A 16,495-nucleotide genomic window follows, 5' to 3' on the forward strand; every position below is an offset into this window, starting at 1 on the left:
CCACTTCTAGGAATATATCCTAAGAAACCCAAAACATCAATCAGAAAAAATGTATGCACTCCTATGTTCATAGCAGCACAATTTACATCAGCTAAGATCTTGAAACAGCCCAGTGCCCATCAGTAGATGGGTGAATGGAAAAACGGGTACATTTATAACATGGAGTACTATGCAATGGATAAAAAGAAGGATTTCTTACCCTCTGAGACAGTATGGAGGGACCGGAAGAGTATCATGCTAAGTGAAATAAGTCAGCCAGAGAAAGTCAAGTATCACACGATCTCATTCATATGTGGAATCCTATGAACAATATAAATTGATAAATGGAGTGGATCCAGAGACCTGGAAGCATGGAACCTAGTATGGAATCTCAGAAGGAAGGTGGGAGAGGGTGAGTGGGTGGGAGGTAATCAACCACAGACCTTGTGCATCTAACTCATGGACACAGACAATTGGGCGAGGAAGGCATGGGGTAGGGTGTGGGAGCAGGCTGGAGGGAGTAAATGGTGGAAAAAAGGGGATATTTGCAATACTTTCAACAATAAAGAATTACTTAAGGAAAGTTCCTGTTGCTCAACATCTCTGTCAGCATTTGGTGTTGTCTGTGTTCCAGAGTTTGGCCATTCTAATTGGTGTGTAGTGGTTTTTCATTATTGTTTTAATTTGCATTTCCCTGCTCACATATGATGTAGACCATCTTTTCACATACTTATTTTCTATCTGTACATCTTTTATGGTGAGAAGTCTGTTAAGGTCTTTTGCTTTTGTGTATGTGTGTGCTTTTTTTTCTTTGAGAAAAGAAAGAGCTTTATTTACCCATCAATTGGAAAGAAGACAGAATCAAGGCTAAAATCTGTCTCTGATCCAGGATTCAGGATGTGGTTTTAAGGTATAGCATTTTAAGGATTCACAAAAGTTATTTGTGAGAATTGTATCCAAGATTTAAACTGGATCTGGGTCTTGTGTTCTTCTTCATTATATGTATTGGTTTGACATTGGTTAATAAAATTACATGGGTTTCAAGTGTACAATTCTATGATAATTCATCTGTATATTGCATTGTGTGCCTACCACCCGTAGTTAAGTGTTCTTCCATCACCATATATTTGACCCCCTTATTTGACTTGCCTTTTTGCATTAAAAATGGCTTCATTATCACCCTGTAACCTTTCCCCTATGATAACTAACATACTATTGTCTGTTTAGCCCTTTTAAAATCAACTGCTTATTTTCATATTGTTGAGTTTTAAGATTTCTTTGTATATTTTGAATAAGAGACATTTTTCTGATTGGTCTTTTGCAAATATTTTCTCCTAGTTTGTGGCTTGTCTTCTTATTCTCTTGATGTTTTGCAGAGCAGACTGTTTAATTTTAATAAAGTCCAGCTTATCAATTATTTATTTCTTAGATCACATTTTTGGTATTATATCTAAAAGACATCACCATACCAAGATCATCTAAGTTTTTTTCCTATGTTATCTTCTAGGAGCTTTGCAGCTTTTCACTTTACATTTAGGTCTATGATTGATTTTGAGTTAACTTTTATGAAGAGTCTAAGATCTATATCTAGATTCACTTGCCTATGGATGTCCAGTTGTTCCAATATCATTTGTTGAAAAGATTATTTTTGCTCCATTGTATTGTCTTGCTACCTTGTAAAATCACTTTACCACATTTTTTTGGGTCTCTCTAGAGGCCCTCAATTCTGCTCCATTGAACTATTTGCCTATTTTTAATATTTTCCCAATAATAAACTGTCTGGATTATTATAGCTATATAGTAAGTCTTGAAGCCACGTAATACCAATCCTCCAAGTTTGCTCTTTTCTTTCAATATTGTTTTGTCTATTCTGATTCTTTTGCCTCTCAGTATAAACAAAAGAACCATTTTGTCAATATCCTTAAAATACCTTGTTGGGATTGAGTTGAATCAATAGCTCAATTTGGAAGAACTGACCTCTTGATAATATTGAGCTCCAGAGACTTTCACCTGAGGACTTCTTTGGATATCAAAAGTGCTCAACTCATTATGTTCAGCAGCTTGAAACTTGCATGAACTTAATGCCCCAGAGCTGCACCAATACAAAAATATGTGACTTTCTTATCTTTCAAGTTGTCTTTATACAACTATAATTCATAGACTATATACATTTTCTTAGAGGGCAGCCCAGCTGTACACAGTGGTAGGATACCAATTAGCACAGCCTCTATTGGCATCCTCTCTTTGCTTGTCTCCTGTCTTCATTGCTGAATGAGATATTTTTAAATTCACTGCTTTATTAAAAAGTAATATATTAATAAAGTCTAATTAATAAAATTTCAAACAATTAATTATATGTATTTGGAACAAATATTAAAGGCCCCTTCATGTGTTCTCTTGCAAGCTCTTTTATTCTTGGAGGTAACAACTATCATTCTTATAGTGAGTGCTAGTGAGTGCATCCTTCCATTGCTGTTCCTATCAATAGTGATGAGTGTTTTTTTTACTAGAGTTTTTTCTTTATCTTTCTTTGTTTTGTTTGTTTTCAGTTTAAATTTTAAATGAATTAAATGTGAAAGACTATTATTAAATGCTCATTTCTTTCTTTTCTCTTAACCTTTACTTTCCCTATTAGTCTCCTTCATCTTCAATTATCTCATTTTCTCCTCCCAGAACTTCTGCTTATCTTGTTAATTTTTAGATTTGAAAAACATTTAAATAAATTTATTTGTTCTATTAACAATTCTGTGCTCTGAATCTCAAGTTCATAACCATCTCAGTCTGAGAACATAAAGATTCAATGCTTATTCACTTGTTTGGGTGCTACAGTGCACTTTTGAGGCACCATCTTACATAATAATAGACAAACATGTAAATTGATAGTACCTCTGCTATGCCCACAGCCAATCAGAATGAGTATGCAAATTAGAAGACCAAAGATGGTGGCCACCCAGCTGCTCCAGGCATGAGAGGTCAGACAGGGCAGGATGCCTGCTATGAGGAGGATGGGGGGACGGGGGCAAGAAGGGATCTACAGGAATGGAGTGTCACAGTGAAGACAAGACTGTGGACTCTGGAGTCTGCAGTAAAGACGAAGAAGGCAGACTCTGGCTGCAGGGAAAGCCTGGGTCCTGGGTGCCAGAGGAAAACCAGTGCTGGAAGCCAAGGGAAGGAAAGCCTATTGCACTAATCTCTTCATGCAATGGGCCTCTAGTAACATATAATCATCATATCACTTAGATCCATTTATAATAAAAAAAAATAGGCAAAAAGAGGGTAAGTGACTTTAAAAGCCTACAGCTATTTTTTTTAAAAAAATATTTTTTATTGATTTTGTACAGAGAGGAAGGGAGAGAGATAGTTAGAAACATCGATGAGAGAGAGTCATCGATCAGCTGCCTCTTGCACACCCCCTACTGGGGATATGCCCGCAACCAAGGTACATGCCCTTGACCAGAATCGAACCCAGGACCACTTTCAGTCACCAAACCGAGGCTCTATCCATTGAGCCAAACTGGTTTTGGCAAAAGCCTATAGCGATTAAGTGCAAGACCAGTGAGAGATGTATTCTGGGAAAGGATGCTGGTTTATAGGAGAGTTTGAGGAAGTATATGAATTTTCTGAAACTTGAAGAACAATAAACACTTTTATGATGCAATAAAGTTTTTCTGGGTAGCTAGTAATGTTCTGTTTATTTTCTTGGGTATTGGTTGCCCATTTTAATTTTTGAAAACCCATACAGCTATACATTCATGATTTTCTTACCTTCCTGCTTTTCCAGGTCTTCCTTGCCCAGTATTTCTATCACTGTTCAGTCTCTTTCCACACCCCCCACTCCTCTTTTCCCTGAGAATCATCAGTCCACTCCCCTTCCATACCTCTGATTCTATTATATTCAACTGTTAATATTGTTCATCAGATTTTTTAATTCCCTTGGTTTTTGGATTCACTTGTTGATAGTCACATATTTGTTGTTCATAATTTTTATCTTTATCTTCTTCCCCTTCCTAAAGAACCCCCTTCAGCAATTCATATAATTCTGGTTTGGCGGTGATGAACTCCTTTAACTTTTTTTTTGTGAAGCTCTTTATCTGGCCTTCCATTCTGAGTGATAGCTTTGCTGGGTAGAGTATTTTTGGCTGTCAGTTCTTGTTGTTCATCACCTTGATTATTTTTTGCCATTCCCGTCTGGCCTGCATGGTTTCTGTTGAGAAATCAGCTGACAATCGTATGGGTGCTCCTTTATAGGTAACTACCTGCTTTACTCTTGCTGCTTTTAATATTCTCTCTTTGTCTTTTGCTCTTGGAATTTTAATTATGATGTGTCTTGGTGTGGTCCTCTTTGGATTCCTTTTGTTTGGGGTTCTGTGTGCTTCCTGGACTTGTAAGTCTATTTCTTTCACCAGGTGGGGGAAGTTTTCTGTTACTATTTCTTTCAATATGTTTTAGGTATCTTTTTTTTTTTTTTTAAATATATTTTATTGATTTTTTTACAGAGAGGAGGAGAGAGGGATAGAGAGCTAGAAATGTCGATGAGAGAGAAACATCGACCAACTGCCTCTTGCACACCCCTTACCGGTGATGTGCCCCCAACCAATGTACATGCCCTTGACTGGAATCGAACCTGGGACCTTTCGACGCTCTACCACTGAGCTAAACTGGTTTCGACATGTTTTCGGTATCTTGCTCTCTGTCATCTTCTGGGACCCTCATAATTCTGATGTTCGTTCGCTTGAAGATGTCCTAGAGGTTTCTTACACTATCTTCAACTTTCTGGATTCTCTTGTCTTCTTGCTTCTGCGGAGGAGTGTCCTCTGACTCTTTGTGTTCCAAATCTTTGACTTGATTCTTGCAATCTTCCATTCTGTTTTTAGGACTCCGTATAATATTTTTTTTTTCAGAGAATGTATTCTTTATTTCTAGTTGATCCTTTATTATTTCTAGTTGATCCCTTTTCATATCTTCATAGGTCTTATTTATTTTATTGGCCTTTTCTAGGAGATTCTTGAAAAACCTTATAAGTGTGGTTTTGAACTCTATATCCAGTCGCTTTTGTCCTCCATTTCTTTCGTTTGAGATCTGTTTCCTTGTCTCAGCATTTTCGCTGCTTCCCTGAGTTGGTAGGGTGGGAGGATCAGCTGTATCTATGCCAAGAGACAGCCTTATTCTACTAGACTTGGAAAACTGCAAGAGCCTCTGTGCTCAGCTTGGATGGGGCGGAGTTTCAGGGTGGAGCCTACAGCCTTGGCTTCCGGTTAGTCCTGCCCTATGTGATTCCTGAGTCTCAGTGTTCCTCAGTGTCCTTTGGTACTCGCTGCAAGCACTTCTGTGAGAAAGGTGCCCTCGAGTTTCGCCTGCTACCAGACAGTCTAGTCTCTCCCCAACAAGCCTGCAACTGGGTTCAGTGCAGTTGGAAGTGGGGTTAAGAGCAATCCAGAGCTTATGTCTCCTTCCTGCTAGGATAATCCAGCAGCTCAATCAACAGTCTGTCCTCTGCGTGAAATGTGCGCGACTCAGGGGCTCTGCCTTTCGCTGCTCCGCCTTACAGCCCAGATTCCCTCTGTATGAGCCTGGGGCCCAAGGGTCTAGCTCATAACTGGGGTTCAGTGGTGTCGGAATTGGGGTTCAGCACAGTCCAGAGCTTTTATCTCTTTCCCACTAGGGAACGCCAGCCAGGCACTCAGCTGCCCCTCCTCTCTAGCTCCATCCTCTCCGCGCTTGCAACGTGTCTCCGTACCTTAGGCTTTTACAGCTCCTCTGATTTTCCTTCTGGTTTTCTCTTTCCTTCTCATTGTAGAATTTCCAGTCAGTCCACTTTCCTGTAGTTCTGGATAATGTCCACTTTATATTTTAGTTGTATTTTTTGAAGTTGTTGTGTGAGGCTGCAGTTAGGTGGTTACCTATGCTGCCATCTTGGTTTCTCCAGTTACCATAAAAAAAAAATGATTTTATTGATTTCAGAGAGAGAGGGAGAGATAGAAACATTAAAGATGACAGTAATTGATTGATTGGGAATTGAACCTGCAACCCAGGCATGTGCCCTGACATGGATTTGAACCATGACCTCTTGGTTCATAGGTTGACACTCAGCCACTGAACCACATAGGCTGAGTTGTAAGTTATCATTTTTTAACTTATTAATTTAAAAAACTGCTCTTTTTTCCTCATTGCCTTACTATGTGATATAAAATAGTTGTCATATTGATTATGAAATTTAAGAACTACATAAACCTGTGAACCCCTGTTCATGTGCTATAACAATGACAGGGAAAGGAGACAGTACAGTACAGTACAGTACAGTACAGTTAATTACATGGTCTTGAAAGTCAGACAGATCTGGATTTGAATCTTCACTCTGCAATAAGCAGAGTGGCGCTAGTCAAGTTACTTATTTTACCTGAGACTTAGCTTCATTAAAATGGAAATTCATCCTGGCTGGTTTGGCTTAGTGGGTAGAGTGTCAGCCTGGGACCAAAGGGTCCCGGGTTTGAATCTGGTCAAGAGCACATGCCCAGGTTGCAGGCTTGATCCCCAGTAGGAGACGTGCAGAAGGCAGCCAATCAATAATTCTCTCTCATCATTGATGTTTCTATCTCTCTTTCTTCTCCCTTCCTCTCTGAAATCAATAAAATATATTTAAAGAAATGAAAATTCAAGTGAACTTTCTCACTTAAGCCTTTTCATTGTGAATATGCTTCACAACAGAATTCTAAACCATACTTATTCAATAGTTAATAACTATCCTCTGTTCACTGATATCAGTTTTAAATGTAACTTGTAGACATTCCAATACCAGGAAATATTGATTCTTCTTTAAAGGATTCCTCAGGTCTGCTAGGTTGCACAAATATTATTTTGTTTTCCTTTAATTTAATTCAGTATCAAACTTTTAATATTCCCTCTTTCTTCAGGCCATGGGGATTCCAAGGCTAAATTCCCAAGATGAATGGATTGAGAACTGTTAGGTCATCAAAGAATCAGGTGATCATTGAGAGTTGATGAAGTAGCTCTTACTCTAGTTATGTCCCCGAAGTAAGCACAGGGCAGCAAAATGGAAAGATCTAAGAAATCATACAGGCATATCAAAAGATATTGCTTTCTGATATCTTTCTTCTTCTTTTTGTGGTCAGGTAAGTGAATAAGATAAACTAAAGTTGGCAGTCTGCTGAAATTCCAGAATTATAAGGATTTTATCTCACTTTTTAGATTCAACAAACATTAAATACCTCCTAGGTGCTAATGTTTAGTAGGAGAGAAACAAAACTTGCTTCAGGCTACATGGGTGGTTCTATATATCCAGTTTATGCCCCAATTTATGGGAAGATTTTGTGTCTGGATTATAACATATTCCAAGAAGGATGAGACAGCTGATTATTAGGTGCACTGTTTTGGATGTGCCTAGATGGTTTTTAAAAACTGGTAAAGTAGAGAGCTGTTTTCCCCCCTTCTGTTTTCCATGCTTTATTGGTTGTTTATGTCTATTGAAGTGTATTGTATAGAAATATGATTTTTTTTTTTTACTTCATACATGCTATTATATTGTTCTTAAAACTATAGGAAAATCCAAGTGTGACTGTTGAGGTATACTGGCACTCATGTTTTTTCGAGGAGCACTATAGAAGTGGGGAAGGAGTGAAGTGGGGTAATATTTTATCATTTTGGGTTTAGTGAATACTCCTAAGGTAATTAAATATGTTATCGCATGAATTTCTTTTGATAGAAATATACTTTTTAGATGAGTTAATCATATTTAGTACCTTAGAAGTTTCGACATTCAGGTGTAGAGAAAGTAATTTAAAGTTCACAAATTAGTGGATTCAAAATTATTAGAGAAGTATCTATACTTTCACAGAGGAATTGGTTTGTAGAAGGTCGGTCACAGAATCTTGTTGGACACAGTCAACACTAGCGAGAATAGAATCAGTAGGGGAATGTAGAGAAGACAGAAATGAGAGCAGTTCTCTGTGATTCTTCTTCCTCTGCCAAGATCACACTGTGATCATTGTAATATTGTGCTTCATTCCCCCCTGTTCTCATAGAATTAATGAGAGGAATGAATAGAAACTTTTAGGGTTTGTTTCCTCTGGCCCAAACCCTAAATTCAATATGCATATTTACTATAGATTTTTCATACTTTGACTTTTTCCCCTTTGGACAGACATTAGACATATTGATAAACACTTATTAATACTTATACTATTACTTTAAGAGCACGAAAAAATATTTGGGTATTATTAGGTAGGTCATAGAGTTTAGTTAAAATAAAGTCATCAGATAAAAATCCCTAATAATATAACTGACAATACTTCAAAGTATTTGGAGGAGGGAATTTAAAATAATATGTAAACTGACATTAAAAAATAATTTTCCAGGAGACTGCTTTATTTGGTTAGATGCCATAAATATCAATTAATATAAGCATGCCAAAGTTAATTAAAAAAATTTGGGGGTAGTGCAAAGTTGAAAAGTATCATATTTATTTCAATTATTTCTATCCTGTATTAAAAAGATAAAGGCCTAATAACAAAGGGAAGGCTCATCTAAGGAATGAAATAGAAAAGGTTGTGTATAAACATTTGATCACTTTGAACTGATTAAGATTAGTAGAAAAGAAGTAATGAATATTGTAAAATAGTGATCCTTCCTATTTACTTTTTGACTATTTTTTTATTGGAGAGAGACAATTCTCACATGTTGAAATAAGCATCAGTATAAATGACTTACAAGATAAGTATGCACTGAGATAATTGTATTTATTAACAGAAGGACATGGAAAATAAATCCACAGTTCCTGATATAGTTTAAAAGATGAAGGGAAGTACTTAGTATGTTGATAGTGACTGAGGAATATCACCATGTATTGCTTGTGTGTTGCCAACAACAGTCAAAGAGCTTCTGCTGTTATTGCCATTTCTATCTCCTGATTCATATAATGAGAATTGAAAGATTCATTAGAATCAAGTAAAGTAGCTCCGAGCTACAGTGAGGAGTGTAGTGAAGTCTGGGAAGTTCCGTGAACTGATATGTTTCAGAGATGAATGGACAAAAGGAGTTAAAATTATGGAGGAATTTAAAACATAATGTAGTGTGTTTCCTAAGAAATAGTTAAGACATAAATATTTAGAAATATATTTAGCCAATAAAGCAGAACTTGCCTAGACAGTGGGGTATCTGGAGAGACTGTCAGGAACCAGCTCCACTTCCTGTATATCCCATCCTCACAATGACATAAATTTAGACAATAACCCTGAGGGCATCAGCCTCCTTAGCACGTGGGTTCCAACAGGACTTTACACTTGTTAGGGCTATCTTTTCTAACTTGCTTATGCATGTTATTCTGTGGAAAATGGCACTAGATGAAGCCTCTTCCTTCTCTCTGGCAATCACCATACCTTTATCTGTGTTTGTGTGTGCATGTGTGTTTGCTTAATCCCTTCACCTTTTTAACCCCGTCCCCCAACTCCCTCCCCTTGACAGCTGTGCATCTGTTCTCTGTATCTATGAGCCTATCCTATTTTTATTTATTAGTTTATTTTGTTTATTATTGTAGATTACATACATACACTGAGTGGCCAGATTATTATGATCTCTGAATGCCTAGTAATCTGGCCACTCAGTGTTTATCCTATATAATAAAAGGCTAATATGAAAATTGCCCCCTCAACCAGGAGTTTGACTAGCAGGCAGGCCGGCCAAACTTCCATGTCCTCTCCACCTGGCCAGGCTGGCCGGACCCCACTTATGCACGAATTCATGCACTGGGCCTCTAATATACACTGAGTGGCCAGACTATTATGATCTCTGAACTACCCAGTGTACCATATTTTACTTACAGTGAGTATTCTGGGATACTCAAGGGGATGTAGGAACAGCCTCAGATGTGATGAGGGGGAAGCCCCCATCTTCCCTCCCCAGCAGCTGGGAAAGAGGAGAGGCCCAGGCACGCTGGTCCTCGGTTGGTCCAGCCACAATGGGGTATTTGGAGAGACTGGTGGGCTGAGGACTGAGCCTGGTGGGCTGAGGGCTAAAGGTGAGCCCCCGAGAGGGTGGGCACTTACTATGGACCAGAATTTGTTAGTGAGATACTATCTATCTTTAGAGAACTCAAAGATATGTTAGGAGTGACATACAGATGGTCAAATTATAAAGTAGCATCATAATTATTATGCTTGTACACCTTAACATGAGGAAATAAAGGAATAAAGTAAATGGCAGTTGGAAGAAAGAGGAAGCTCTACTTGAGGAAGTGACGCATGGATTGTATTTAGAGGTGAGAAACAGCAGAACTAAAAGCATTCAGTTCAGTTTGCAGGCACACAAACAAGCTAACATTTAACAAAAACATGTTTATCCAAGCAGTTTAAGAAAATTGAATGATATTTTGTGGGAGTAGTAAAAATCTAGATGTGAGGTTAGAAATAGACAGAGGATAATCACCTCTTTGAAGGAGTCTAAACTTTGGGAAGGAGCAAACTCATTGAAGGAGTTGAAGTAGGACTGCAACTCTCATGGAGACTGCCTTCTTTTTCCTTTACTCTCTGAATGGCTTATTTTTATTTTCCCCTGTTTTTATCCTGTCACTTCTCTCCCCTTTCCTCTTTTTCTCCTAGTCTCTACACACACACACACACACACACACACACACACACACCCCTCTTGGAAAAGATGGTGTTAAAGATATAGAGGTTAAAATTTAAGAGGGACCTCTATATAGCAGTATAGAGAACTGCTATACTAATAGTTTTTTGGTTTTTGATGAGAAGAGTTAATCATTTACTAGTAAAATTTCATTTCACTTTACTATTTGTGCTGCCTTCATTTAACATGCTGTAACATCTCAAATTTTCACATTTGTATTTTAAAAGATCCATAATCTTTATTAACAAGTGTTGATTATTTGTAAAAGGTATCTAAAATGCAGAAATAAAGATTTTAGGAAGAAGTTCAAATCATGTATAATCAATCACATTTTACTATGTTAATAATTCTTAAAAGTTGATCATTTTAATTTTTAAAATTGATTTCAGAGAGGATGGCAGAGGGAGAGAGAGATAGAAACAAAAATTATGAGAAAGAATCATTGATCGGGTGCCTCCTGCACAACCCTATTGGGGATCGAGCCTGCAACCTGGGCATATGCCCTGACCTGGAATCTAACTGTGACCTTCTGGTTCATAGGTTGACACTCAACCACTGAGCCACACCGGCCAGGCAAAAGTTAGGCTTTTAAGATGTTTTCATGAGTATACGCACAGAATTATACTAAAGTGATATTTTTCACAATTAGGTCTCTGTTATGTAGAACTATTATTATTTTTAATAGCTACATAATAGCTGATGATATAGCTACATATAATTTGATTTAAAATTTCGAATTCATTTATAATTTGGTTATTTATAACTATTTGCTATTGTTATAGAAAAATAGAATGCTGAACATGTGAAAATATATATCAACACCATGTAATTAAAATGTGGAATTTCCTTTGGCTTATAATATTTCCTCCATGAATTTAACCCTTTTTTAGTGTTAGGAGCCCTTTAGTGTTATTGCATAGATTTAAACGTTTTAAATTCTAATAAGCCTTACTAATTCTCACTCTCACTAATCATACGTAAGGATCTACAATAATAAAAGAGAAATATGCAAATTGACTGTGCCTCCATGACGCCCACCAGCTAATCAGCAATGAGTATGCAAATTAACCCAACAAAGAGGGTAGGTTAATTTGCATATGCTGAAGACTGAAGAGGTTTGGCTTCTCTGCTGCTGCCAGAGTGAAGGCCTGGGTCCTGGGTGCTGGAGGAAACTGGTTGCATCAGCCAGGGGAGGAAGGCCTATTGCATGCATTTTTGTGCAATAAGCCTCTAGTTTCTACATTTAAGGTTATGTGTATTTCCCAGTTGAATGTATTATTGTAACAGTTCTTCATTAATTTAATTTAGGTATTATTCAAATTTTTCCTTTTTATAAATAATTATATAACATTTGTCCTAATAGCTAAATATTTTAGCTCATTGTTGGTATACCTTAAGAAAAACTTATTTAATAGGACTCTAGTCATAAGGGAAGTTTTAAATATTGATATATATTTTCAAATTGTGTTCTAAAGAAGTGGTATGATATGTGTACTCTGAATCCTATAGTATGAGAGAGTCTCTTTCCTCACAGCCTCACTCATATTATTAATTTTTAACTCAATATAGTAATTCTATATTGTTTTATTTATTTACATTTCTTTAATAGTGACTCTGTTCTTTAGACATTGACTATTTAGATTTCTTATTTGATCCAAGTCTTTGTGTTTGTTCATTTTAAATTTGGCTTATCATTATATTTAACAACCATTTTCCCACCTTTAATTTTTTCTTTTAAAAATTAATATAGAAGATTTAAATTTTTTTAAAATATATTTTTATTGATTTTTTACAGAGAGGAAAGGAGAGAGAGAGCTAGAAACGTCAATGAGAGAGAAACATCAACCAGCTGCCTCTTGCACACCCCCTACCGGGGATGTGCCCGCAACCAAGGTACATGCCCTTGACCGGAATCGAACCCGGGACCTTTTAGCCGGCAGACCAATGCTCTACCACTGAGCCAAACTGGTTTTGACAGAAGATTTAAATTTTGAATCTGGAAATGTCAGTGTTTTCATACATGGTTTACACATGTTAGGATATGCTTAGAAAGAGTCTTCTCATACAAAGGAGTATCTAAAAATAAGTTCATATTTCCTATTTATTTTATTTTTATTTAAATACTAGAGGCCTGATGCATGAAATTCATGCACTCAGGGGTGGGGGTGGGGGATGGGGGCCTCAACCTGGCCTGCACCCTCTTGCAGTCTGGGAGCCCTTGGTGGATGTCTGACTGACATCCTTAGTGCTGCGTTCACCATGTGAGCCCAGCCTCTAGCTGAGCAGTGCTCCTCCGTGGGAGTGCATTGATCACCAGGGGGCAACTCCTTCATTGAGCGTCTGCCCTCTGGTGGTCAGTGCATGCCATAGCAACCTGTTGCTCCACTGTTCAGTCTATTTGCATATTAGCCTTTTATTATGTAGGATCCATTAAAATTTACTTTAGTTGCTATTGTACCTATTCAACCTATTTTTTTGCAAGCTTTTATTATGTAAGATCCATTAAAATTTACTTTAGTTACTATTGTAGCTATTCAGCCTATTTTTTCCAAGTTACTATTCAACCTATTTTTTCCAAGTTTGATAAGTTGTGCCAACACCATTTATTGACAAGTTTATTCTTTCTGTACTGATTTAATATGATCCTTTGACAGTCTTCCAATTGGTCTTTCACCCTTTCCTCTGATCTCTCTATTACATTCTTCATTTTACAGTTACTCTAAACTTTTTAAAGCACTAATATGATTATTTCATCATTCTGCCTTAATTGCTTTCTATCACTTCCAAGATATAGACCAAATTGTTTACACACCCTATTTGATTCCAATTTGATCAGACCCTTATAGGTCTTTTATTTATTTATTCCAAATTGATCTGTTTCTTCATGTTTCATAATATTTCCCATGGCCTTTCCCCTGGATAGATCACTCTTCCTATCATTCTTCACTTATTTAACTTATAGTTTGCATAGCCTTTTGTGTGTGTGTGTGTGTGTGTGTGTGTGTTTCAAATAAGTTACTACCTTTAAGTTAGTACCAAATAAGTTTGGGGACTTTAATTCAGTTGCTAGACATTACAAAAGAGATACTGTGATAATTGAATGTAACCTCATAATAAATTATCTATTCTAAATATTATAAAGTGGTGCCTTTCAAAAAAAAAAAACCCCAAATTTTATGTAATTATTTAAGCATTTGCATTACTTGAAGTTATTAATATCATCTAGCTATACAATTAGTTATTTAATGTCTAGCTTCACAACTAGACTACAAACTACAGAAAGATAGGGTGTTTATTTTATTCCAGAATGTGGCACAATGCAAGTACCTAGGAGGCCTTCCTGATAGTTGCTCAGTGAATACATGTTAAATTAATAAACTATCGTAAGACTTTTCAAAGGATTTTTGTGATGAGTAGTGAAGATTTCTCTTTTTAAAAAAAATATATATCTTATTGACTTTTTACAGAGAGGAAGGGAGAGAGATGAGAGCTAGAAATGTCAATGAGAGAGAAACATTGACCAGCTGCCTCTTGCACACCCCCTACCGGGGATGTGCCCGCAACCAAGATACATGTCCTTAACTGGAATCGAACCTGGGACCTTTCAGTCCGCAGACCGACGCTCTACCACTGAGCCAAACCAGTCTCGGCAAGATTTCTCTTTTAATATCAGAATTTAAAACCCAGTAACAACTGCTTCTTTCGATATCTCTGGTGCATTCTTTTATAATTATTTTTATTTGTTTTTGTTTTTCAGGTAACACAGGGTCAATGAATAAAGCAAATTATTCTGAAGTGTCTCAATTTGTGTTCCTGGGACTTTCTACCTATAGACCAATGCAGCATTTCCTCCTGGCCTTCTCTACGGTGTCTTATGTAACAATCGTTCTAGGAAACCTCCTTGTTGTGCTTACAGTGACTTTGGACTATCATTTACATTCTCCCATGTACTTCCTTTTAGCCAACCTCTCAGTGATTGATTTCTGTCTTTCAACTTTAGCAGTTCCTAAGATGATATCTGATTTGTACTCTGGGCACAACACTATATCCTTCCGGGGATGTGTCATCCAGATGTTTGTCCTTCACATTCTGGGGGGATCTGAGATGGTGCTGCTCATTGCCATGGCCTTTGATAGATATGTGGCCATATGTAAGCCCCTCCACTACCTGACTGTCATGAGCCCACTGATGTGCATTTTGACTCTTTCTGGTGCTTGGGTTATAGGCCTCATTCACTCAGGGGTCCAGATAGCGTTTGTTGCTCATTTGCCTTTGTGTGGGCCTAATGAGATAGATAGCTTTTACTGTGACCTTCCTTGGTTTATCAAACTTGCTTGCACAGACACCTACAGAATGGAATCCATCGTTACTGGCAACACTGGGTTTATTTCCTTGGCTACCTTAATCTTGTTGATCATCTCCTACATCTTCATCCTGGTCACTGCATGGAAACACTCTTTAGGTGGTGTGTCTAAGGCCCTTTCTACTCTCTCAGCTCACTTCACTGTGGTGGTTTTGTTCTTTGGACCATGCATCTTTGTTTACATATGGCCATTGCCCACAGTGGCAGTGAATAAGTTTCTTCCCATTTTGGACTTTCTGATTACACCCATTCTGAATCCCATTATCTACACATTGAGGAACAAGGATATGAAGATGGCAATGAGGAGACTAATTAGTCAACTCCTGAGTTTGAGGAAGATCTCCTAAATAACTCACATGAGCATAAACTACCTTGTAAATTTTCAAGCAACGTCAAGTAATACAAATGCTTAAATAACTATCTAAAATTTGGGGCTATTTTTTTCCAAAGGTACCACTCTATAATATTTAAATAGATAATTTATGATGGGGTTACATTCAATCATCACAACATCTGTTTTTTAAACAACTTGTTTGGCAACTAAATTAAAGTCCCAGAAAATGTTTATGGGAAGTTAAGGAAAAAGCATAGATGGCCGAGACTGGTTTGGCTCAGTGGATAGAGCGTCGGCCTGCAGACTGAAAGGTCCCAGGTTCGATTCCGGGCAAGGGCATGTACCTTGGTTGCGGGCACATCCTCAGAAGGGGGTGTGCAAGAGGCAGCTGGTCGATGTTTCTCTCTCATCGACGTTTTTAACTCTCTATCCCTCTCAATTCCTCTCTGTGTAAAATCAATTATATATATATATATATATATATATATATATATATACACACACATATATATACATATATACATATATACATATATACATATACATACATACATATATATATATATATATATATATATATATATATATATATATATATATTTTTTTTTTTTTTTTTTTAAAGCATAGATGACAGACTTAGAATCTGCTGAAAGTATGACTTGAGACATCAGCCTTCCTGGATTCAAGTGAATTAACTTAGAGCTAATATATTCAAACTTTTGAGGAAACTATGAAATGTGCAACTGTCCTCTGAATCAAACCCAGAATATGAATAATCAAATTTATATATTTTTCTGAAACATAAAAAATGTGTGTGAGAGGTTTTACGAAAGGACCAAGCGATATTTTATAACTGAAAAGGAAACATATGAAATTATGAATTTAAGTAAGCTTAAAAAAAATGACTGGACACAGCAGAAGAATGGGTCAATAGATTCAGACAAGTTAATAGGAATTATCTCAACTGATGTACAGAAATTAGAAAAATTTAAAAATCAGAGCAGATAAATATAGAATGTCTGCAAGAAAGGTATACACACACATTGAATAATTGGAAAGGAAGTATTTATTAAAGTAATTTCTGTTTCTCAAAATTGAGCTGTCAGCTGTTAAAGTGTGTATAAATTTTTGGGGACACCGTGGTGTGTGTGTGTGTGTGTGTGTGTGTGTGTGTGTGTGTG

General features: G+C 37.0%; 1 protein-coding gene across 1 annotated transcript in view; it reads left to right on the top strand.

The window, feature by feature from the left end:
* Window positions 1–15,327, top strand: part of LOC311610811 (olfactory receptor 4F3/4F16/4F29) — a gene marked incomplete at both ends in the record, with an annotated part of 49,154 nt that extends 33,827 nt beyond the window's left edge. The window contains one exon of the mRNA XM_084862329.1: window positions 14,473–15,327. Coding sequence (XP_084718455.1) covers window positions 14,473–15,327 — 855 coding nt within the window. The remainder of the gene's footprint in view (window positions 1–14,472) is intronic.
* Window positions 15,328–16,495: the final 1,168 nt, after the last annotated feature.

Source organism: Pipistrellus hanaki (genome assembly GCF_964339955.1).
Source record: "Pipistrellus hanaki genome assembly, chromosome: 1".
NCBI classification, from domain to species: Eukaryota; Metazoa; Chordata; class Mammalia; order Chiroptera; family Vespertilionidae; genus Pipistrellus; species Pipistrellus hanaki.